The sequence below is a fragment of the Onychomys torridus genome, chromosome 4, assembly GCF_903995425.1.
Source record: "Onychomys torridus chromosome 4, mOncTor1.1, whole genome shotgun sequence".
Lineage (NCBI taxonomy): Eukaryota > Metazoa > Chordata > Mammalia > Rodentia > Cricetidae > Onychomys > Onychomys torridus.
This window is the reverse complement of record NC_050446.1, coordinates 141381468-141407051: the sequence shown is the minus strand read 5'-3', so window position 1 is coordinate 141407051 and position 25584 is coordinate 141381468. Positions and strand designations below refer to the sequence as shown.

The following is a 25584-nucleotide window of genomic DNA, read 5'->3' as shown; positions in this document are numbered from 1 at the left end:
GAAATTAATGCACATTTATGAGATCACCGACTGTAATTGAGCATGATGGATATGGTCATAGCTTGGCCTGCCCCCTAGGGCTGTGCTACCTACAATGGGCTAAGCCCTCATATATCAATTTGCAGTCAAAAAAATTCCCCACAGATGAAATAGTTACAGGTCAATCTGATGGAGGCAACTCCTAAATTGAGGTTCCCTCTTCCCAAGATGTCAAGGTGATCACCAAGAATAGCCACTACAGATGTTTTTCATGCCTTTAATTCTAACTTAAGGGTGTAGGAGTTGAACTCAGGGCCAAACAAAACTTACTGCGTAGCCACACTCCTAGTCCTCTCATTTTATTATTATCAAAATGTGAGGAATAGGCATGGTAGCACATGCACACCTACAATCCCAACACTCCAAGGCTAAAGCAGAAGGGTTGCTATTCAGGCCAGCCTGTTACATATAAGTTCTAGGCAGCTAGAGTTATTTAGCAAGACCCTATCTTAACAAAACAAAACAATTTAGGACATGGAGTAGTATAATCAATGTCAAATAATAGTAGTGTGTTACCCATTCCTATTGTAATTGACATTTAGCCAACAGCTCACATTTTTATCACCCCAGACCTTTTTCTTTTGTTCCTTCACAGTCTGTTTTGCTTTTTACCTCCATCTCCATGCGACTATTGAATTGTTCCCTGTGGAAGTTTTTTTTTTTAATCTGTAGTTCACATAAACATACTTTTTTTCAGTGTGTGTGCCATTTTTTTCTCAGTGTGCTGATTGTGAGATTTATGCATTGCTGTTGGATATATTAGTTCATTGTCTTTCTTTAGTAGGATTCTGCTATAATGACTTGATAGGTATTGATCCACTCACCCATGAAAGAACATTTGGGTTTTCCAGCTTTGAACTATTACAAATAAGATTTTTATGACTATTTCTGTACAAGTCTTTATGTGGAAATGCCTTTGTTTTTCCTAGAACAAAGTGGTAGAACAAAATGGCCAAGTTGTATGGTAGGCATACATTTATCTTTGGTGTATGTATGATGTATATGAGCTTATGTTTCTGTGTGTGCACATATGCAAAAAGGTGCAAAGCATCTGTGTCTGCCTGTGGAGCCAGAGGCCAGTGTCTTTTGCAATGGCTCTCTACCTTAGTTTTTGAGACAAGGTCTCTACCCCAGTCGGGAACTCACTGGTTCAGGTAGGCTGGTTGGTTAGTGAGCTCCAGCTATCCACCTGTCTCTGCCTCCCCAGCCATGGGGTTTGGGCTTGCTTTTTGTTTGTTTTGTTTTTACATGGGTGCTGGGGATCCAAACTTAGGTACTCATGTCTGTAAAAGCAAGTATTCACTTATTGAGAGCCATCTCTCTAGTTCTTCACTTAAATTTAAAAAAAAAAAAAAAAGTTATATTTCTTTGGGGGAATCAGAAAGATAGCAACATTCTTGTGTATTTTCTACATAGCTCTCCCCAGAATAAATGTGGCCCAAAGACCACATGTATCCCAGGAAGTAGTCAGACTTTCTTTGGACTGCCTGCTCCCGAATAATGACATGGAGACTTTTTATAACTATGAAAGCTTGGCCTTAGCTTAGGCTTGTTCCCAACTATCTCTTAAAATGTAAATTAACCCATTTATAGTCATCTACATTCTGCCATGTGACTTGTTACCTCTCCTCAGTATTGTATGTCTGACTTGCTCTGAGTCGCCCAACTCTGTTCGAGTCTAACTGGTGAAATCCCCGCTTCAGATTCTTCCCCCCAAGTTCCTCTCTCTCCCCAGAAGTCCTGCCTATCCTCTCCTGCCAAGCTATTAGATATTAGCTCTTTATTAAACAAGTCAGAAGGTGCCTTTGGCAGAGAAGGAAGGACAAAGACACATCTTCACACAGTGTGATGAGATATCCCAAAATACCAGGATAGTGTCTTCTCACAGTGTTGGCACTTCTGTCTTAATTGTAATAATTTAAAACTAAGAAATTCACAATGGTACAGTGTAGTACGAATATTAAGAAGGTCTTTTAATTTAAAAAAACAAAAACAAAAAACAAAAAAAAACCTGGAGCCACCGGGCATTGGTGGCACACGCCTTTAATCCCAGCACCTGGGAGGCAGAGAGAGTGAGTTCGAGGTCATCCTGGTCTGCAAGTTCCAGGACAGGCTCCAAAGCTACACAGAGAAACCCTGTCTTCAAAAACAAACAAACAAACAAACAAAACAACCCAGAGCCAGGGATATTGGTAAATGCTGAAAGATCAGAGAGACAAAGGAAGAAGCCACTGCCCATCTTACCTCTAGGACTCCTCAGCCTGGAAAAGACTCTCTAGCTGAAAGGCTCCAGCTGCAAAGGTCTCCATGAATTCTCTGACTGAAAGTCTCTGTGCCCTCAGCCAAAAAGTTCTCCAGCCGAAAAGCCTTTAGTTCCTGTTTCCTCACACTTTCTATACCTTTCTCTGCCCAGCTGTCACTTCCTTCCTAATGCTGGGATTAATGGCGTGTGTGCTTCCCAAGTACTGGGGTGAAAGGTGTGTGCCACCACTGCCTGGCATCTATGTTTAATCTAGTGGCTTGTTCTGTTCTCTGATCTTCAGGCAGATTTTATTAGGGTACACAACATATCACCACAGTACAGCACTGCTAACTCTGCTTAATGTAGTTCAGTTTTTCTGCTCTTGCTGTTTTCCTGTTAAGGACACAGTAGTGAATGCAGCGCTGCATTCAGTTGTCTCCTTATTTAAGAGATTTTGTCTATGAGTCATTTATATCCATAATTTACTTGTTATATATCCTTTTGTTTGTAGTCTTATAATAAACAAAGCTTTTTTAAAAAATTATTATTTTATTATTAGCTATTTCGGTGTGTCACAACATGCTTGCAGGCATCAGAGGACAACTTGAGGTCTTCACTGTATGGGAATTAAACTCAGGTCATCAGTCTTGTTTGGCCTGTGCCTCTACTCACTGAGCTGTCTCACTGGCTGTCAACTGTTCTTTAAATTTACTAATGCTATGCTTTACATCAGGTTTCTTGCTTACAATACTTACATAATTCACTTGTAGTTTGAATATGAAGATGCACCCTATAATTCCAATTCTTTGGAGGCTGAAATTAGCCTGGACTACATAGTGAATTCCAGGCCAACCTGGTATACATAGTGAGACTCACCCTGTCTTAACATTAGAATAAATGTATTTGTGGTGTTGTATGAATGATTTTTGTTCTTAAAATAAACAAGAGTATAGGTAGATGGATAGGTAGATAGAGGTTGGTACTAGAGAGATGGTTAAGAATGCATTCTGGCTGGGTGGTGGTCCCAGCACTCAGGAGGCGTAGAGGCAGGTGGATCTCTGTGAGTTCCAGGTCAGCCTGGTCTACAGAGTGAGATCCAGGAAAGGCGCAAAGCTACACAGAGAAACCCTGTCTTGAAAAACCAAAAAAATAAAAAAAGAATGCATTCTGTTATTATAGAGGACCTGAGTTAGGTCCCTAAATACCCATTGCCTGTAAGTACAGCTCCAAGGGATCTGACACTCTCTTGCTTTCATGGGCACTGTACTCACAATTACACACATGTAATTGAAAATAAAAACTTTTTAAATGTATTCAAAAAATCAACGTGAAATTATAACAACCATTATTTTAAAGTACAACAATTGAATGGCAGTACATTGATGTTATTAACCACCTCTTTTGTAGTTTCCAAGTTATTTTTTCCTCCATTCTATTCTTTCCAGCAGTTTTTTGGCAAACATCAGTTTGATTTCTGTTTCTGTGGCTTTGTCTGGTCTTTGGTTTATATATTTGTTAGCTTGAAGACTAGAGCTGAGCCAGGGGATGGTGGTGCACACCTTTAATCCCAGGACTTGGGAGGCAGGGGCAGGTAGATCTCTGAGTTCAAGACCAGCCTGGTCTACAGAGTGAGGATTTGAATCCAGGACAGGATTCAAAGCTACACAGAGAAACCCTGTCTCGAAAAACAAAAACAGAAACAGAAAAGACCAGAGCTGAACATGCCTTGGGCAGCGTCTTCCTGAGTGCTTTGCTTACCTTGCTTCCTAAAAAAACTTGATTCCATCCATCCTTACCTTTTTGTTTAACCACATCAAGCATGCCTTATTGTACACTTACTGGTACCTTGTTATTTTCCTCATTCTCTTTCTGACTAGTTTTGTGTAGTGGTTTATTCTGTCAGGTATCTTATTGTTGTTTGCTTTTTTTTTTTTTTTTTTTCTTTCTTTCTTTTTTTTTTTTTTTTTTTTTTTCTAGTCAGGGTTTCTATGTGTTAACAGCCCTGGCTTTCCTGGAACTCACTCTGTAGACCAGACTAGTCTCAAGCTCAGAGATTCCCCCAGCCTCTGCCTCCAGAGTGCTGGGATCAAAGGCATGGGCCACCACAGCATATTCTTAGAATTGTGATTTGGCCCTTAAATAGCATCTAAAGCCTGATATGATGATGCATAACTAATCTCAGTTGAAAAAGAGGCCGAGGCAGAAGGTCGTGAGTTAAAGGCCAGCCTAGGCTATAGAGGGAGACCCTGTCTCAAAAACAAAAACCAGAGGCTTAGAGAGATGGCTTAGCAGTTAAGAGAACTTGTTACTCTTGCAGAAGACGTGGCTTCATTTCCTAACACCCACATGGTAAACTCTTAATTCCAATTCCAAAGGGTCTGATGCCTCTTCTGGCTCCCTTGGGCACTATGGGAATGTGATGCATAGGGATACATACAGAAAAGTGCCCATGACACATAAAACACAAATTTTCAGGGGGGAAAAAAAAACCCTTAAATATTCTTATTTAACTTTCCAAATATGGGGAAATACAGTTTAACTCTGCAAATTTATTTTCTTCTGTTTGTAACATTTGTGTCATTTCTGAGTTGGTTTCAATTGATTATCCTAGTAAGGATATTCTTTTTGTGTTTTGGGGGGAGGTACATCTTCGTATGCCTAAATTTAAAAGAAAAAAAAAAAAAAAACCACCTTTGTTACTGGGAAATTGGAGAGATGGCTTGCTTGTTTGTTTTTTATGCAATAAGTTGCTAGGGACTTACATTCAGTTCTCAGAATTGTCTCAACAACTGCCTTTAATTTCACTTCAGTAGGATTGGATGCCCTCTTCTGGCCTCCACAGGCACCAGGCTGGCACACAGCAGCCATATATGCAAGCAAAATACTCATAAAAAATTTAAAAAATCGCCAGGTGGTAGTGGCACACGCCTGTAATCCCAGCACTCGGGAGGCAGAGGCAGGTGGATCTCTGTGAGTTCGAGGCCAGCCTGGTCTACAGAGTTAGTCCAGGACAGGCACCAAAACTACAGAGAAACCCTGTCTCGGGAAGAAAAAAAAAAAAAAGAAAGAAAGAAAGAAAAAAATTAAGTCTTTATAAAAATAAAAATTAAGAGTTGGGGATTTAGCTCAGTGGTAGAGCACTTGCCTAGCAAGTGCAAGGCCCTGGGTTCAATCCTCAGCTTCCCCCCTCCCCCCCCAAAAAAAAGGGTTGTTGTTAGTGGGTTGGTTAAGTTACATGGAAACTACTGCAAGTTTTGTTTGTAAGAATCTTCGGCTGAGAAACAGTGTGCACTTGATAGTCTATTAAGGTCAAGACTGTCTCTCCTGTCTAGAAGAGGTCATTTTTTGAATCTTGAGGCTGTTTTTGATATTTCTCGTCTGTGTAATAGGAATAGCCACTGTGTGAGGTCCTGAGTAAGAGCCAGGCACGGTTCTGTAATTCTTTTGGTAGTTTCACCACACTTGTGGGCTAGACAGCAACACATTGGAGAGCTTTCCTGTGTAGCTCTCTGCAGCTCTCTCTTTTGTGGTGTCCTGTCCTACTACCCTGGCTACCTGAGTCTTTCTGCCTTCCCAGCTGTCTTTTCCAGGCAGGCCGTCCAACACCCTTCTGCACAGTGCCTTTGAAATTCTGTCTAAACAATAATTGGCAGGCATGAACTCAAGCCAAGATGTATCTGGTTTCTAGAAAATAACACTGATTTGATTCAAGGCATGTGGCAACACATGTGGCCAAGACTTTCTCTATTTGAAAACTGACATAGTCATAACTTGCAAAAAAAAAAAAAAAAAAGGCAGTTGATTAATGCAGTGTAATACCAATTATCTGTGCATTCCTAAGGGGTTTAAAAAACCTGTTCAGCATTGTCTTTTTTTCTTTCATTACATTTGGTACATTATCTGTAAATAGGTAAAGTTACGGTAGGAATAAAAAAAAAAAAAAGGAACTTAACCCATATAAAAAGCTGGGTTTGGCAATGCCTACTTGTAATTCCAGCACTAGGAGGTTAAAAGTGGTAAGTCCTTGGAGTTTGCTGACCACCTAGCCAGCCTAACCAAATTGATGAGCTCTAGATTTGGTGAGAGACCCTGTCTTGTCTCAAAAAAAAAAAAAAAAAAAAAAAGTGCCAGTGAGATGGCTTAGTGGGGTGTAAAAGCACTTGCAGGCTACACAGACATGATGGATGACCTGAGGTCAATCCCTGGAACCCACATGAAGGTGGAATGAGAGAAATAACTTCCAAAACTTCCAAATGTCTTATGATTTCTACATGTTTCATGGCATGCACATGTATACACACACAAACTTCTTGGGATCAGGGTTGGCTGAGGGGCGGGAGAAGGAAATTAAAACAGTGGAAAGCAACTCTGGTATCCACTTACAGGCATATACACGTACTTGAACTAAAAAAACGAACAAAACATTCGTGTGTTTATTGTTTAGTCCACCCTCCACCTCTGTAACTATTTATTCCTCTTCCTGCTACACTGTCCTTCAGTGCCCTCTTCAGCCCTCTTGTTCTCCTAAGCCTGGTGGGCACCCTTCCTGCTCCCTGTTCAAGTTCTGACCTCCACTATAAGCTACCCCCTTGGGCTCTGCCATCTGCATGATGTCACATTCACACATACCCTTGCTCTGTGTCACCTAGTAGAAGTGAGACCTAGTTTAGAGAAGAAAATAGCAAGTGTTCTCTCTCTCCCTCTCCCCCTCTCTCCCTCTCTCCCCCCTCCCTTTCCGTCTCTCTTGTTTTTTGGAGACAAGGTTTCTCTGTGTAGTTTTGGTGCCTGTCCTGGATCTTACTCTAGATAGCCTTGAACTCACGGAGATCCGCCTGGCTGTGCCTCCCGAGTGCTGGGATTAAAAGCGTGTGCCACCAACGCCAGGCTTGTGTTCTCAATTGAAAACTTGATCTTTTGTTTTTTGTTTGTGGAATTGAAATTTATACACATTCATACACTCTTTGAGTTTTATTTTGCCATAATAGAGTTTGACCGAGATTGTATTCAGTCCGTGGCTGTCAGGAAGTTGGATGGCCTCTTACTCTCTGCTTAACCCTTGAGGCAGGGTCTCTCAATGAGCTGGGAAATAGGCTCCCGCAGTCCATTCTGTGCCCCCTCTCCCAGTGCCTGGGTTACAGGTGCATATGTGGGGTTTGAACTTGGGTTCCCATGCTCACACAGGTGCTCTTAATCACTAAGCTGGATAAGAGCAATAGTGTTTCTGTTTGCAAAACATTAATGGTCATCTAAATGGAGAGTGGTTACATAAATGTGATCATTCGCATCGTGGAATTTATTTATTTATTTATTTATTTACTTACTTACTTATTTGGAGACAGGGTTTCTCTGTAGCTTTGGAGCCTGTCCTGGACTAGCTCTGTAGACCAGGCTGGCCTTGAACTCACAGAGATCTGCCTCCCAAGTGCTAGGATTACAGGCATGCGCCACCAGCGCCCGGCTGCATCGTTGAATATTATGCAACTGAGAAGAAAGTTAGGCACTGCCGATGAAATCATAATGTGATTCCTAGAGTAGATAGTTGTTTTTTGTTTTTTTTTATTTAACTACACTTACGATATTTATTAATTACACTCATGATATTAATTACATTTGTGGTATTCATTGATTACATTCGCAATACTCATTCAATAATTACATTCATGATATTCATTAATTACATTAATTGTATCGATTTATTACATTCATGATATTATGTCCTGATACTACTGTCCATTTGTGGGACTTTTCCATCACACAAAACAGAGATTCTATACTTAGGAAATCATTGCTCTATATTCCTTTCTTCTCCATCTTGAGATAACGTCTAATCTTTCTGTCTCTATAAATTTGTATATTCTATATATTTCATGTAATACAATTCTATAGTATTTGTCCTTTTTTAATGTAAAAACATTTTATGTACAATTTCAGGAGAAATAATACACAGATAGCTTGAACATAAAAACAGTTTATAATTCAAAAGTCCAGGGTTATTTTAAATAGTAAAATATTTTCTTTGTAGAAAATAGTAAAAATGATAACATTTCCCAATAAGCCCTTTTAAGCCAAATGATAGCTGAATTATACATATAAATACTGATTAGATCCTGGGATACAGAAGAAACCTATCTTCATCTGTTCAGAGAGCTCTTTATGTTTTACTTAAGTTGTGTAAGTGAGATTCCTATTCATCTTCCCCTTCACTGTTTGATTTACAGCAGACATTTTTCTATAGGCTAATCCATAATCTAAAAAGATTTTAGCCTCCCCTTCTGAAAGTATGGCCAGCATTTTCTTTCATCAGCTTGATACAATACAAATTCTTACCCTAATTTGTTTTTGTTGTTTATTTGTTTGGTTTTTTTGGTTTTTCAAGACTGACTTTCTCTGTACAACAGTCCTGGCTGTCCTGGAACTTGCTTTGTAGACTAGACTGGCCTCTAACTCACTTAGATCTGCCCCTCTCTGCCTCCCAAGTGCTGGGATTAAAGGTGTGCGCCACCATTGCCCAGCTCAAGTAGATGGTTTCTAAAAGCAAAGTGCAGAATAGTATCTGTGATGGGCGTTTTGGGGAGTGTTTCTCTAAGAATGAAGGGAAAGTAAAATGATGGGTATATTATCTATGCACAAAGAAGTGTAAGGAAAAGAAAGCATTATGGTAGGCTGCTGGAGAGAGGATGGGTCAGAATGAAGAGTTGGAGTGATATGGTGAAGTAGGGAAGGGACCAGTGACACTTCTAAATGTAGACTTGGTTATGGTTTTGACTCTTGTAATTATTTGATGTTTTCCTACTTAAAAATATTATATCAAATATAGGGAATAAAAATAGGTTATGGAGAAGAGCTGAAGCCCAGTATTCCCAACAGCTGTAAATTTCTTTGGATATAGCTATCATATTGATCTCCTCCTCCTCTTTCGAAGGTTTGGACCCCAGGCTGTCATTCCTCTTATTTCCAGTATGTAGCTTTTGTAGGGATAGGCAACCATCCTTGTATGCGTAGACTGAAGTGTTGGTCTGACCCAGGCAAACTGGGGCCAGTTAGTTACTTATTGGCATTCACATAGCTGTTTTTTAAGTATTAGATTTTTATTATTTTATGTGTATGGATGTTTTGTCTGCACATATGTATACTGCTTTATATGCCTGGTGCCTGTGGATGCCAAAAGGGCATCAGATCACCTAGAACTGGAATTACAGACAGTTGTGAGCTGCCCTACGGGTGCTGGGAATCAAATCTGGGTCCTCTAGAAGAGCAGCTAGTGCTCTTAACCACTGAGCCATCTCTTCAGCCCTCACATGAAAGTTTTCCAGGGCTTCTTTTATCTGCATCTTGGAAATTCTCTTCACTTTTCTTCTTGTCTCTCCTAGATCTCATGAGACTCAATTTGTTATAGTTTATGTGCACACTCTATGCAATTCATTTATGCAGAGCACATTTGAATAGGGTTGCCTTTTGAGAAACAGGTATGTGGGAGGTAAGTTGAGATCTCATACTTATTCTGTGTTCCGTATTGTGTTAGTAGTTTGGACAGAGACCTAAGATTTTACTTTGGTTTATTTTTATTTTAACTATCTATCCATCTATCTGTCTGTCTATCTACCTACCTACCTACATACCTTTCTACCTACTTACCTATTGGCTGTCCGGAAACTTACTCTGTAGACCAGTCTGGTCTTGAACTCACAGAGATCCACCTGCATCTGCCTCCCAAGTGCAGGGGTTAAAGGTATGCACCACCACCACCTGGCTTGCTTATTTTTTAAAAAGAAGAGTTTGGGGCTGGAGAGATGGCTCAGCGGTTAAGAGCACTGGCTGTTCTTCCAGAGGTCTTGAGTTCAATTCCCAGCAACCACATAGTGGCTCACAACCATCCGTAATGAGATCTGGTGCCTTCTTCTGGCATGCAAGCATGCTTGTATGCAGAACACTATATACATAATAAAAATAAATAAAATAAATCTTTTTAAAAAAAAGAAAAGTTTGATTTTTAATCATAGATCTGTGTATATGAGTGTGCATAGCAGCAAAAACCAAAGGCATTAGCTCCCCTGGAGCTGAAGTTAGGACAGTTGTGAGCCACCTTTCTTGAATGCTAGGAGAGGAACTCTGGTCTTCTGCTAGAGCAGTATGCACTTAACTGCTGGATCATCTCTTCAGCCTTGATTTTATTCTTAATTCATTTTCCAAAACTTGCTTGAGAGGTATGATGCCCTGCCTGTATATGATGTGTTCTCTGTATTTTGAAATTACATAATATGATATGAGATGGATCATTAGATTCATTAGAGTTGGCCCTTTCCATAATTATAAAACCTGGAAACTTGGGTCTTTTCATCTGAGTACAGTTTTGTTTTTTTGTTTCTACTATGTGCATGCAAGTGCATGAAGGTCAAATGACAGCTTATGGGAGTCGGTTCTCTCCTACCCTGTGAGTCCTAGAAATTAAACTGAAGCCATCAGGCTTAGCAGCAGCCTTAACCCACTAAGCCATCTCACTGGCCCTTGAAACACCGGATCATCTTTTTAGTCATTTATCTGAGAGATAATATATTATTTCTGATAACTTGCTTTTAGATCCCAACATTGTGTATGTTTGCTTATGCTTCTTGATGATTTTTTTTAAAGTACCCTGTGCTTTTTGGGATTCTTAGAGAATATTTACTATGACATTTATCTTCTTCCTCTCAATTTCTACTTCTGTTTGTTGAATTTTGAACATCTTTCATCTAACAGCTGTGCTTAAACATCTGCCAGGTCTTGCTGAGTCCTTCATATTGAGAGAACTGATGGGTTCTCTTCCGTGAGCACTGAGTGGCTAGGATAGAGAGATGGAAACCCATATGGTTTGGGGGGCCCCTCAGTTCACCTGCTTGAAGGTGTGCTCTGTTAAGTTCTGGTACCTGTCTTCTATTTCTGGTACTACAGATAAACCTAGAACCTTGGAACACTCCTGCTTCAGCCTCCTTAGAAGCTGGGAATACAGGTTTAGGTCACTAGACATGCAGTCCTTTGAATGCTTGCCAGTCAGCTAAGAACAGGTGGGGTGGTTTGGGGGATCTCTGAAAGCCCCTCTGGGAACATAGCTCTTTTGTATGTGGTCTTTGTTCTTACTTGGAGTATGGCATCTTACTCCCCATTTCCCTTGTCTCTGTGCCTATTGCCTTCTCTTCCAGAATTTCTTGGGTTCAGCCTAACTAGAACATAAATACTGCAGTTCTTCCAGAGCTGGAAGAGTACTGCTTGAATGGCAGGGTAATGACCTGAGGAATCTGCTTATCCAAAATAATAGCAAGTTCTCCTGTTGGCAGCCCCATGTTTCCCTTCTGTTTGCAGTGGTTCATGATACTTCCCCATCCCTGTGCCCTTGGATTTTTGCACTTCTATCTGCCTTATTCTTAGTGACATTTCCTCTGTAGCATTAGATTTTGATTTTTCTTCTCCTGCCAAGTCACTTAGCTTCCTTCCCAGCTGCCTTCTAGATTCTGCTCATTTCCTTCACTTTGCTGTCTTCTACCTCCCCTTCTTTCTCTTTGTGCACTTGCAGCTGTACTCCTTTGTATCCATTCTTTGGATGTTGCAGGGGTTGAAGAGAGCCATATATTTGGTTGCTATATTTAAACATAGGAGTTAAAGCCTTCCTGCAGAAACGGTGGGGAATGACCTTGACTTCCACCAATGACCTTCCTCTTCCTACCTACTTAGTAAGCCAGGTTTCTTCCTATATATGGCCATGAAAAAAATGAGTGCTATTTTGTTGCTATAGATATGGCTTTACTCCTTAACTGTTGTTTAGTAGTGTACCATATCAGTCTTAACTTTTATTTCCAGTACAGGTTATTAAGACTTTTCAAGATGTTGCCAGGTTTTCGCTATTAAAAACTGGTTGGGGCTGAAGAGGGCTCAGCAATAAAGAGCACTGGCTGCTCTTGGAGAGGACCCAAGTTTTGGGTTCCCAGCACCCACTTGGCAGCTCATAATCCCCTGTAACCTCAGTTTCAAGGGGTCTGATACCCTCTTCTGGCCTTTGAGGGCACTGTAAGCACATGATGTAAACATACATGGTAGCAGCAATACACATAAGATAAAGATAAATGATTCCTTAATTTTTTGATATTATTTATTTTTTATTTCATTTGAATTGGTGTTTTGCCTGCATGTGTGTTTGTGTAAGGGTGTCAGATACCTTGGAACTAGAATTACAGACAGTCGTGAGCTGCCATGTGGATGCTGCCAATTGAACCATGGTCCTCAGGAAGTATTCTTAACCACTGAGACATCTCTCCAGCCCCTAAATTTAAAATGTAAGTGGCAGTTCCTGTAGAGTCTGGGTCTTGATGATATAGTCCATTAAATTTTCTTCACATTTTATAATTGATGGGAAAAGTGAGATTATAAAGTCTCAATCCTTTGAACATTTTTTCATTGTTGTTGATAGCCTTGGCATTCTTGGTGTAGCTCAGGGTGACCTGGAAGTCATAATTACTCTCCTGCCTCAGCTTTCCAAGTGTTGGGATTATAGGTATGTGCCACCTTGCCTATCCTTTTTCAAATATTTATTGAGAAACGTGTTTCTGTCAGTCTCAGAAGGCAGCATCCTTCAGATGGGTCTTAGGACTTGAACTTAGATCATTCAGATTGGCAGAAAATGCTGAGTAATATCTCTGGCCCGGTTTTTAGCCTGTTTATTTCACTTGGTATGTATACACATTTTATTTTTAAAATACTAAGATGTATTTGATTATGTGTTGCTGGTGGTGCTAATATGAATAATACTATTTTAAAGTCAAGAAATTATGCATTCTAAAGTATATCTAGACTTTAGGGTTTCAGAGGAATAGTGAGCCATGGTTACCATTAACTACAAACTTGTCCTGCAGATGTAGGTGGCAAATCACAGGAGAATTTTATTTTTGGTTGATGGAATCTCCTTTTTTGTCACACAGTTTGAAACTCTTATTACAAGAGTGTACCCACTTTAAACATAATAGTACTTCCTTTCTTTACTCCTTTGACAGCTGTAATGTTGAAATAAATTTCAAACTTAGTAGACTATTTTATATCAAATTTAAGAGAAATGACAAAATCTCAGTTGGAGAGATGAGTCAGTGGTTAAGATTACTGACTCCATGTCCAGAAGACCCAGTTCAATTCCCAGCACTCACATTGCAGCTCACAACTTCTATAACTCAATCCCAAGGAATGTGATGCCCATTCTGACCTCCATGGGCACTAGGCATTAAGTAAAATAAAAATTCTTTAAAATCAAATAATGAAGTTTGGGAGCTGGTGAGATAGCTCAGTGGTTAAGAGCATTTGTTACACTTGCAGAGAACCTAAGTTTGAGTCTTGGCACCCACAAAGTACTTCATAACTGTCCACCACTCCAGTACCAGACAATTCTAAGCCCTCTTCTGAACTCTGTGGTCCACAAACATACAAGCAGGCAAAACACTCATACATAGAATAAAATAAATCCAGCAGTGGCGCAGGCCAGGTGGATCTCTGAGTTTGAGGCCAGCCTGGTCTACAGAGTGAGTTCTAGAACAGGCACCAAAACTACACAGAGAAACCCTGTCTCGAAAAAACAAATAAATGAATAAATAAATCTCAAATAGTGTTTAAAAATGAAGTTTTAAGCACACATTAAGTTTGCATTAATAGTTTTAATTTTTAATGATTTTTAATGATTTATGTAACAAAAGCACATCATTAGATGTTTTAGACCAAAGTCTTCCGGGGCATAGTTGACTGAACATACAAGTTTTCTCCAATTTAGTGGCTTTTTAATATATTCATAAAGTTATACAATAGTTACCATGCTGTAATTCTAGAACATTTTTATCACCCCCCCAAAAGAAACGAGCCCTTTAGTGGTGTCATTCACTATCTCCTCTTTTCATCCCTGAGCAACTAACTACTCATTTAATCACTGGAGTTTAAAAGAAGCATCTCCCTGCTGGGCAACTTTTTTAAAAAATGTTTTGAGAGTATCGTTACATCATTTCCCCACCCCCTTTTCTCCAAATCCTGCTAAGTACTGCCCCCTCCCCCTTGCTCTCTTTCAAATTCATGGCCTTCCTTTGTCTTTGTTATATACATGTATGTGTATATGTGTACCTAACTAAATACAACCTGCTCAGTCTGTATAGCATTACACACATGTATGTTTTCAGAGCTAACCATTTGGTAACCATTGGGTGTGCTCTCCCCTGGGGAAGACTATTTCTTAATGGCCTGTAGTCCTTTGTCTAGGGTTGAGGCCTGCTGAGCTTTTCCTCTCCATTTTATCTAGTCTCTTAGTGTCCTGTTTGTTCAAGTGATGTTTGGGCAGTCAGGTTGATAAGACTTCATGCTGTAGCTTCTGACTTTTCTAAGACACAGTCTTAACAGCAAATTCTTTTTCTCTGGTAAAATCCTGCCTCTTCTGAAGTGATCCCTGAGCCTTGGTTGTACGAGTTGTAGATATATCCATTGGGACTGGGCTGCACAACTGCATTTTCATTAGTTGTGGTTTTCAACAGATCTCTGTCTGTTGCAAAGAGAAGTTTCCCTGATGAGGGGTGCACTTTCCTACCCTGGAGAAGAATGTCAATGTCCTTTACTACCAGCAGAGGCTGATGGATCTCTGAATTCAATACCAGCCTGCTCTACATAGTCTGTTCCATGCAACCCAGAGCTATATAGTGAGACCCTGTCTTACAAGAGTATTTGTCCTTGTCCTGTTTTTGAAAAATATCTTTGATGTTTGAGGCCCTTTGCTTTTCTATGTAGGAGAGGAAGAGAGGTAGGGGTGTGTGTGTCTGTGTCTGTGTCTGTCTGTCTGTCTCTTGTTGTCTTTGTCGAGCTGGAGACGTGACTCAGAGGGTTAAGTCTACTTGCAAAGGACTCCAGCTCAGTTCCTAGGACTCACATGGTAGCTCACAACTATCTCCTAACTCAAGTTCCAGAGGATTTGGTATCCTCTTCTGGTCTCTTTGGACACCGTGCATGCGTGTGGTTCATATATGTACATGCAGGCAAAACATCCATTCATATAAAATAAATCTTTAAAATAACTAAAATATGTTGACTTTTGCATTGTAATTTGAGTACACTTTGGTGGGGAGAATTGACATTTTTTTCAATACTGAACTTTCTTAATAATATGGTGTTGAGGCTGGAGCGATGCCTCAGCAGTTGAGAACACTGGCTACTCTTTCAGAGAACCCAAGTTGAATTCCTAGCACTCATATGGTAGCTCAACCATTTATAACTCTAGTTCCAGGAGATCTGATGCTCTCTGCCAGCTTCTACAAGAGTATCAGGTATGCATGTAGTTCACAAATATACAAACATCCAGACACATTAAAATAAGTTTAAAAAATAAAAACAAAACATGATGTAGCTCTCCACTGAAATTTTAAATCTTTCTCATAATTTTGTATTTTTCCCCTAATATTGTATTTCTCTTGTGGAATTTATGTCTGAGTAATTTATGGTCTGTGTTTTCTGTCCTCATTTGTGATGTTATTATTGGTGTTAATATTGCCTTTTTTATGACATAATTGTTTGTTTGGGAATTTCACATCATGTATCCCAATCCTGCTTACCTCCCAATCCCTCTGTATCCTCCCCTCACCCCTGCAATATCCCCCCCAAACACACACATCCCCAAAATTAATTTAAAACAAAACAAAAAACCCCACATTGCTCCTCAATCTTTGGAACACCTCTTCATTCATCCTAGTGGCATTGGGTGCTGCAGTGTGTCACACAGTAGACCCTTTTGTCCAATCAGCCTCACCCACAAAATGTTCATTGCTGTGACTTACTGGTCTGGTTCAAGGCCTCTGGCATACCCTCATCACTGCACTCACTGAAACTCCTCTTGGATATCCTGCTGTTGCCCTGACTCATGGAGATCCTGTGGCTATTATTCTCCAGGACCAATCCCTTCATATACTCCAGCAGATGATAGATGGGGTAGATGTTATGGTGGGCCAACCCAAAGCCCAGGTTGTGGGTCTGGGTGGTAGCTGAGCTAGCCCATTGGTACTGACCCCCTCAGGTGAGGGACAGAGCTAGCTCTCCCACAATCATGGTGAGGGCCATCTGTCTTAAGTGCTGGGGGTTGAGGTGGGTTCTCCTGCTGTAGTGCCCAGCAAGGGGCAGGACCCGTGAGGGATGGGATCAACTCAGGCCCTAAGATTTCAATACGCATGGCTCCTATGACCCCCTATGGCAACACAGGCTGTGGACATCATCCCAGACTCCAGCTGCAGCAGGAACATGGACCTAGACATGGGCCTGGATGTCACCATGGCCCCAGTGGCAGCACAGGCCACCCAGTTCAGTATGGCCCTAGCGGTGGCACCAGTCTCAGACACCAACATGGTCTCAGGTGGCTGTCCAGGCCCTAGACATCTACACAGCCCTCATTGGTAACAGGAGCCAGGGACATCAGCTCAGACCCTGGCTGCTGCTGGACCATGGGCCCAGACATGGCCATAGGCAGCAGCCTGGACCTGGACAACACCATGGCTCCATGTAGCAGCACTGGCCACCCAGATCAGCACGGCCCTGGTGGCTGCATGGCCCTAAGACACCAGGATGCAGCCTAGAACCATTTCACCACAGGCCATGGATCTTGATTGTGATAGGACCCACAGACCCTGGTTATAGTAGGACCACAGACCCAGATACGGTCCTCATCTGTCACCATGGCCCCAGGTGCCGGCCCAGACCCCTGGCATCAGCATAGCCTTCAACAGTATCAGGAGCCATGGACATGAAGACAGACCCTGGCCTGGACAAGACCACGGTCCCAGGTGTCAGTGCAGGTCACTAGGATCATCAGGGCCCTGGTGACAGCATGGCCTCAAGTGCCACCATGGCCATGGGTTATGGCCTAGGCCCCCAGGGATCCATGGGCCACGGACATCAACACAGACCCTGGTTATGATAGGACCATGGACCTGGGCATGGCCCTCAGCAGCAGCCCGGGCCCAGGTGTCACCATGGCCCCAGGTGACAGATCAGGCCACTCAGATTGCGTGACTACAGAAGCAACATGGCCCTCAGACACCAGCATGGCCCTAGGTGGTAGCCCAGACGCCTGACGTCAGCATGACCTTCATTGTTATCAGGAGCCACAGATAACAACAAAGACCCTGGCTGTGGTAGGGCCAAGGACTCAGACAGGGCTCTCAGATGCAGCTCAGGCCCAGATATCACATGGCACTTTGGCAGTGCAGGCCACTCAGATCTGTATGGCCCAGGTGGCAGTGCAGACCTTGGGCATCCTATGGCCTTGGTGGCAATATGACTCATGGGCATCAATATAAACCCTGGCTGCAATAGAACCACAGACCCAGACATGGCCACAGCCCAGGCCCAGACATCCCACTGGGCCCAGTTGGCAAGCGGGTCGCCAACCTCAGCCCATTCCTTACCACCCTCTCTTCTTCAGAACTTCCTCTTACCAGCACACACCATTCTGCCTCCCCTTCTCTTCCATTTCTTCACCATATACTTGTTCATCATAATGTCACCCACCCCAAGGGCACTGGGCCAGCCTGTAGATGCCTTCAGACAGCCCGTATTATAAGGATCCAGACAGCCCTGTTAAGTGTTTCCCCCTTCTGAGAGTACTTGCTTTCCCTGAGTTGTGTTTGGGTTTTTGTTTTGTTTTTAAGGAGGGTATTTATGATTGAGGGGGTCTCAGACAACTACCTTAGGCTATACTGAGTTTCATATTGTAATCAATGACCTTGAACTTCTGGTCTTCCTGCTCCGCCTCCCAAGTGTTCAGGTTGCAGGGATTCACAGATGTTAGGCAAGCGCTCTCACAAACTTGAGTTCTATTCCCAGTTATGTTGCTTGATTTTTGCATGTGATCTTGACCCTCACAGTATGATAAGTTCTCTTCAGTAGATCCGAGTCTCTTCAATCTTCAGTGTGTTCAATAACAACATAATAGAGGATTTTTATAAAACAATACCTTAGATAAATAATAGGCAAATGTGGGCAAAAAACTGCATTGGAAATATTTGTGGTGTTCTTTAATGGACTCTCTGAAAATTTGGTCTTCTAAATAAGACAGGGTATAACTAATGAGGACATTAAAAAATAAAATGCCCAACAAGACTGTGAGGTATTGTCTAGTGGTGGAGTGTTGCTTGCCTAGCATTCTTGAGATCCTGGGTTCCATCTGCAGCAGTTGGGAGGTTGGTACAGCATCTTTAGTTTACATAAAGATCAAAATTAAAACCATGAAGTACCATTGCCCTGCCCATAGGATGGCAACACCAAGTATGTGTTGTGACTATGTGGTGTAGTAGGTACAAAGTCTAGATACTATAACTGTAATTCTTGCTTGATAACTTTTGTTATATGTAATTTTACTATGTTAAAGTTAAAATCTTCCTTTTTGGTTAGACAGAAAAGGAGAAGTGCTGTGGGATGCTGTGAATATATGTTGCCACCATTGGTTAGTAAAGAACCTCCTCTGGCCTATAGCAAGACAGGTTATAGTCAGGCAAGGAAATCCAAGGAAAGATACAAGGAGAAGGAAGGCAGATTGGGGGAGACGCTGAGCGCTGCTCGGGGAGCAAGATCTAATGGAACACAAGTAAAGCCATGAGACACATGGTGATACATAGATTAATAGAAATGGGTTAATTTAAAATAAAAGAGCTAGTTAGCAGTAAGCCTGAGCCATGGACCAGTTTGTAATTAATATTAAACTCTGACTGGTTATTTGGGTACCAGTGGGTGGAGAGAAAAGCTTCTAGTTACATTGTGGGGCTGGAGCTCTCGTACAGTGAGTGCTGTTGGGAGTGTTTAGGCTGACTAGTGAATTGTTTTCTTTCTTTTTTTGCTAGTGAACTTTTAAGATTAAAAAAAATAACATTCTGGGCCTCGAGAGGTGGCTCAATAGTTAAGAGCACCAGCTGCTCTTCTAGAAGTCCTGAATTCAATTCCCAGCACCCACATGGCAACTCACAACAGTTGATAACTGTAGTTCCACAGAATCTGATGCCCTCTTTTGGTATGCAGATGTACGTGCAGATAAAACACCTAAATACATAAATAACTTTTAAAAATAACATTTTATTAGTACTATGAGAATTTCACGTTTTGATCATAATCGCCACCCCCCACTTCCTCCTAACTCCTATTGAGCTTTCTGTACTGTGAACGTGTTATTAGTCTCCACAGTGTCAGTTCCTCCACAGTGGTTCAACATTGGTCTTCTTGCTGCCTCTAGCTTTATCTCCTGAGTTTGACATATTTGCTCATCCTACTATCTAGAACTATTATGTTCCCTTGGCCCACTCATCTATCTGCCTGTAGCTGGCTTCTTTCTAACTCAGCTTTTAAGAGCATACTTGTGAGATTGTTCAGTGGTTTGAGGTACTTGCCATTTGAGCTTGGTGACCTAAGTTCAATTCCCAGAACCCACGTGAAGGTTGAAGGAGGGAACCAATTCCACAAAATTGTCCTCTGACCTCCATGTGCACGCTAGTATTTCCCTCCCCCCACCCCCGCCGCCTATAATAAATTATTTAGACAGCTTAAAAAAATTTAGACACTTAACCTCCATCCTTGAAACCTTGGCCCCCTTTTCTCTGCCTCCATGTATTAGGTGACCCATTTTCCCACAGCTCTCTGCATACTCACACTCTGTTATTGTTATTTGTGTTCGAATCATCTTTTTCCCCTGTTCAGATAAGATTCTTGAGTATGCGTGTTTTAGTTAGAGTTTCTTATTGCTGTGAAGAGACTCCATGACTATGGCAGCTCTTATAAAGGAAAACATTTAATTGGAGCTTGCTTTCAGTTTCAGAGGTTTAATCTGTTGTCATCATGCCGGGAAGTATGGCGGCATGCAGGCAGGTATAGTGCTCGAGATGTAGTTGAGAGTTCTACATCTGGATCCAAGGGCAGCAGGAGGAGAATGTCGTTAGGCCTGGCTTGAGCTTCTGAAACCTCAAAGCGCTCCCCGAGTGACATACCTCCTCCACAAGGCCACATAGGCTTCAACAAGACTACACCTTTAATAGTGCCACTCCGCATGAGCCTGTAAGGGCCATTTTCCTTCAACCATCACAACAGGTGATTCCCACTTCTTCCCGGGAATGAACGTGGGGTAGCTTATAAGGAGGTGCTATCTATCTAAGTGTTTAATAAGTATATATTAATGCAAATATAGACCATGTGATTTGTTTGCTTTGTTTTGGGTTTTTTGTTTGTTTTTTGAGATAAGGTTTCTCTGTATGGCCCTGGCTGTACTGGGGACTGTGGTTTTTTTAATATTTGTGAAAAGAACTTGATAGGAAAGCTCATAAAAGATAGAAACATCAATACATCAGTACTTTAAATCTGGGAAATAGAAAACATGAATAAATAAAAAAAGAATACTTTAGAGATGAAGATGTAGCTTACCTAGTTAGCTTTGCATGCACAAAGCCCTGGTTCAATTTCCAACATCGTGTAAAACCAGGTGTGATGGTGCATGCCTATAATCCCAGTGTTTGGGAGGTGAGACAGAGGCAGGAGGATCAGTAGTTCAAGTTTGGAATACATGAGACTATTTCAAAACAAAAAGAAAATAGTATTTTAAATCTTGGTGAGTGCAGCATGTATTGAGCCAGGCGGTGGTGAGGTGGCGCACGCCTTTAATCCCAGCATTCGGGAGGCAGAGGCAGGCGGATCTCTGTGAGTTTGAGGCCAGCCTGGGCTACCAAGTGAGTTCCAGGAAAGGCGCAAAGCTACACAGGGAAACCCTGTGTGTGTGGGGGGGGAATGTATTGTGTGCCTGCGCTACCTATTGGTGGTGTTTCTTCAGGGAGCAGAGAAAAACTGGTTATCCTCAAACTGAACATGATCCAGCACTGGATTGGCAATGGTGCTGATCTCTCTAAGCCTATGGAGAAATGCCTGGGTCTTTCCGGCCTTTTCCCTATAATGATTGCAAATGCTGGGAGACATCAGAGGAAATGAGCATGAGAATCCTCTTAGCTTCTTGAAAACAGAATCAGAACCCATAGTATCAGAAACAAGATGACAGAAGTGAACACAGCAGGGGTTGGAAGGTCAAGGGCCCCTAAAGCTCTTATGTAGAGCTTTTCGTTGGATTTGAGGGTCAAAAAAACCCATGTTTTTCAAGAATGTCTGCTGTGCTTGTTGGATTTGAAAGGTTTTGTTCACCTGAGTTTTAACTTGCTGTCGTAGAAGGATGCTGTGCAGTGGTCTCGAAATGTAGCTACAGCGGATGGAGACGAGCCAGAGGACTCAGCTGATGTGGAAAGCTGTGGGTCTAATGAAACCAGCACCGTGAGTGGAGAAAACGATGGTAAGTGCTAGAGCAAGAGGTGGGAAGAGACCATGCGTTCCTAGGGACTAAACCTTTGTTTTCTTTCCTGTCTTCTAGTATCTCTGGATGAAACGTCGTCAAATGCATCCTGTTCTACAGAGTCTCAGAGCCGGCCCCTCTCCAACTCCAGGGACGGCCACAGGGCTTCCTCACAGGTAATGAGGTGCATTGGTGACAGGATAAGAGTGGGTAGGTAAGAGCAGGTACATGATAGGGTTCTTCCATCTTTAGCAGATGGTCTGGAGATAGGTTTGAAGAGTGAAGAGAATAAAATTGGTTGTTATTTCAACATTCTACTTTATTTTGAGACAGGATCTTACTGTGTAGTTCTGGCTAGCCTTGAACTTGCTATGTAGACAAGGCTGGTCTTGAACTCAGAGCAATCTGCTTACCTCTTCCCTTCCAGTGCTGGGATTAAAGATACATACCACCATACCCCACTCCTGGTAACATTTTTTAAAAGCAGGCTGTAGGGAACTGCATATTAGGCCTGAGAATAGTGCCTAGGTAATTATGTGGATGATTTTGTTGTTGTTTTGATTTCTCAAGACGGGGTGTCTCTGTATCCCTGGCTGTCCTGCACCAGGCTGGCTTCAAACTCAGAGATCCGCCTGCCTCTGCCTCCTGAGTGCTGGGGTTAAAGGAGTGTGCTGCCGCCACCACCACACAACTGTAATTATGTTCCTCTATTTTTCTCTTATTTTCCTCAGCCCTCATATAGCCCAGGCTAGCCTAACTTGCTATGTAGCCAAGGATGGCCTTGAACTCTTGGTCATCCTGTCTGTCTCCTAGATGCTCCTAAGTGCTTTGATTCTAGGTGTGTGCCATCATACTTACCTCATCCTGCTAGTTCTTACACCATGTTTGTAAATGTCCAGGAAAAAGTCACAGTGCATTGAGAATATCAGAACATGTACTTGAGAGGCAGCAGTTGGAAATGAGCCTGCCAACTTCCTTTTCTTCTGCAGTGCTAAGGATTGGATCCAGGGCCTTGTACAGGCTAGGCAAACACTCTACCACTGAGCTATATACTCAGCCCCCTGTCACTTCCAGCTGTGACAAGTTCCTTATCTATAGGATGGGAACAATGGTATATGATTACTTTGATTACTTTTTTTTTTTTTTTTGGTCAGCTAAGGGAGTGTGCTTGGTGCATTGATATTAGACCACACCTGTACTAACATTGCCTGGGAGATTTGTGTGCATGTGAACTCTTTTTTTTTAAGATTTATTTCTCTTTATTTTATGCATATGAATTTTTTGTTTGCGCGCATGTGTGTGTGTTTGTGTGTGTGCGCGTGCACTGTATATATGTTCTAGAGTAGGGCCTGAAAAGGAATCGGAGCTCTTGGAATTGGAGTTACAGGTGCTTGTGAGCTGCCATGTGGGAATCAAACCCTGGTCCTCTGGAAGAGAAGCCAGTGTTCTTAACTGCTGAGCCATCTCTCCAGACCCTAACCTGGGGGGCGAATGTGTGTGTGTCTGTGTCTCACTGGCCACAGTTTGTGGAGTTGAAAGGACAACTTTGGAGAGTCAGTTCTCTCCTTCCCCTATTGGATTTTGGGACTGAACAAAGGTCATCAGGTTTGTGCAGCCATTGGCCCTTCACATGAACTCTTAGAAGTGAAGGAGTAGGACAAAGCCAAACAAGTGCTGTAGTGGCCCTGGGATGACTCCTTTCTTCTTTTAAATCCCTCCCGGAAACACAGGCAAACAGACAAAAGAAAAAGACGGGGGTCATGTTGCCTCGTGTCGTCCTGACTCCTCTGAAGGTAAACGGGGCCCACGTGGAATCTGCATCAGGTATGTGTGGCCTCAGTGGTTATGGTGCTTTTTCCTAGGGTCCTGGAGACCTGGCTCGGTCAGCAGCCTTTGACTTAGCAGTGTGATACCAGTAGAGTGTTGAGTCCAAGAGCCATGAAAACCCAGGAAGGCAGGTTGTGGTGAGAGCTTTGTGTTGGGTTCTGCCATACACCCTCCTCTTGCCTCCAGGGTTGGCTGTGAACATCTAATGATAACTTTGCCAGTGCTTTGTAGTTTGGCATGAAAGCCGTGGTTTGCCATTCTTTAGTGATATTTTAAAGCTACACCATTAGGTGGTGGTCTCTGCTAGCTGAGGGCTGGGAGCCAGAAGTGTATCAGGGAGAGCTGCGATAGCTAAACTTGTCTGAGGCCATGGGTGTAGTGCCTGATGCTTTTGACCAGTGAATGCTGTGCCCTCAGGGTTCTCAAGCCGCCATGCTGATGGTGAAAGCGGCAGCCCATCCAGCAGCAGCAGTGGCTCTCTGGCCTTGGGCAACACTGCCATTCGAGGCCAGGCAGAGGTCCCCCGAGACCCAGCCCCGCTCTTGAGAGGCTTCAGGAAGCCAGCTACAGGTGAGTGGGTTAGCACATTTTTTCTACCTGTAAAAGAGCCCCTTGAAGGTAAAAAGATGGTATCTTCTCCACTTTTTCAGTTTAATTTGCCTCGGGTGTAACCTGCTATATTTTGATTTTTTTTTTCCCCTCTTATTTTGATTATTTCATTTGAGTAAACTCCTGTAGGCAGAAATAGACTCACATTGCTTCTTACCTGTCATTGTGGGGACTGGTCTATACCTGCCTTGATATTGTTTCATAAGTGTTGGGATTGCTGTCTTCTCCGTGAAGAATCCCTATGTCCATTTTTGGAGGTGTAGCATCCTGCTTACACTCAATATCAACAGTCAGTTAGATGCTCCATTGTTTTAGCCTAGGCAGTGTGTTGAATGGTAGCATGTGTTGAATTTGGAGCATGCAAACAAACTCAGTAGGGCTATCTGCAAGACTAGTGTGCTGTTTGCTGTTTCAGGATTGGTTTCTTAAGGCCCACCAGCTATGATTGTTTTGTAGTTGGGCTGTGTGAAACTGTTAAAAGACTAGCTTTGGATTCTAAAAATTAGAATGTGTCATTCACAAATGGAAATGAGCCTTTGCTATTTTGATGTAGTTACAACTTAGCAGCAGTGCTTAATCCAAGATGTCTAGGTCTCTCAGTTATAGTGATTTTTTTTTTTTTTTTCAAATAAAAATAGTATTTGCATACTTCAAAGAGGTATGACCCTTCATTTGGCTTTTAATAACCCTTAGTACATGTCTGCCTGTAGAACATACCTCTTTCACAAAGCCTTCTGTATAAGTGTTTCTGTTGTCCACTAACTAGATTGGCTTCTCCAGTTGGGCTTTGTGGAGCTTGTTCTCTAATCTTAGAGGGAAGCTTAGAACCGACCCTGTCTGATTTTCTTGGGAAGAATGTCTTCCTCCCTTAGGCTTTGATCCCGGCGGAGGCAAACCTGAGTGTTCACAGGATCTTTTTGTTTGTTTGTTTCTTTGTTAAGCTGAAAATCTGTACCCTTACTTCCACAACTACAGGTCAGATGAAGCGCAACAGAGGGGAAGAGGTAGATTTTGAGACACCTGGGTCCATTCTTGTCAACACCAACCTCCGTGCTCTGATAAACTCTCGGACCTTCCATGCCCTGCCATCACATTTCCAGCAGCAACTCCTCTTCCTCCTGCCGGAAGTGGATAGACAGGTACCAGTGCACACTTCCTCTTGGTCTCTGTCTGTCTAGGCAGGCTCCTGTGCTCTTCAGTTGACTTACTTTTCTCATTTTGTTCCTTGCCCCTCCTAGGTGGGGACAGATGGCCTGCTACGCCTCAGCAGCAGCGCACTCAATAATGAATTTTTCACCCATGCAGCGCAGAGCTGGCGGGAACGCCTTGCTGATGGTGAGTAGACTTCATCACACATGGCTTGAGAGGCTTGTCGTGTGTGGTATTTTGTAGCTCTGTTAAGAGTGTTGCCTGCAGCTGGGCAGTGGTGGCAGCCACCTTGAATCCCAGTTCTTGGGAGGCAGGACAGGCAGGGCTATACACAGAAACCCTGTCTTGGAAGAAGAAAAAAATGATGTTGCCTGCTCTT

At 42.4% G+C, this 25584-nt stretch overlaps 1 protein-coding gene across 1 annotated transcript in view; it reads left to right on the top strand.

Annotated features, from left to right (window-relative positions):
* The window catches only part of Asxl1 (ASXL transcriptional regulator 1), an 82794-nt gene that overhangs the window by 48720 nt on the left and 8490 nt on the right, over positions 1-25584 (top strand). Inside the window, 6 exon segments of the mRNA XM_036183930.1 lie at positions 21500-21620; positions 21699-21796; positions 23351-23444; positions 23865-24017; positions 25032-25195; positions 25295-25391. Coding sequence (XP_036039823.1) covers positions 21500-21620; positions 21699-21796; positions 23351-23444; positions 23865-24017; positions 25032-25195; positions 25295-25391 — 727 coding nt within the window.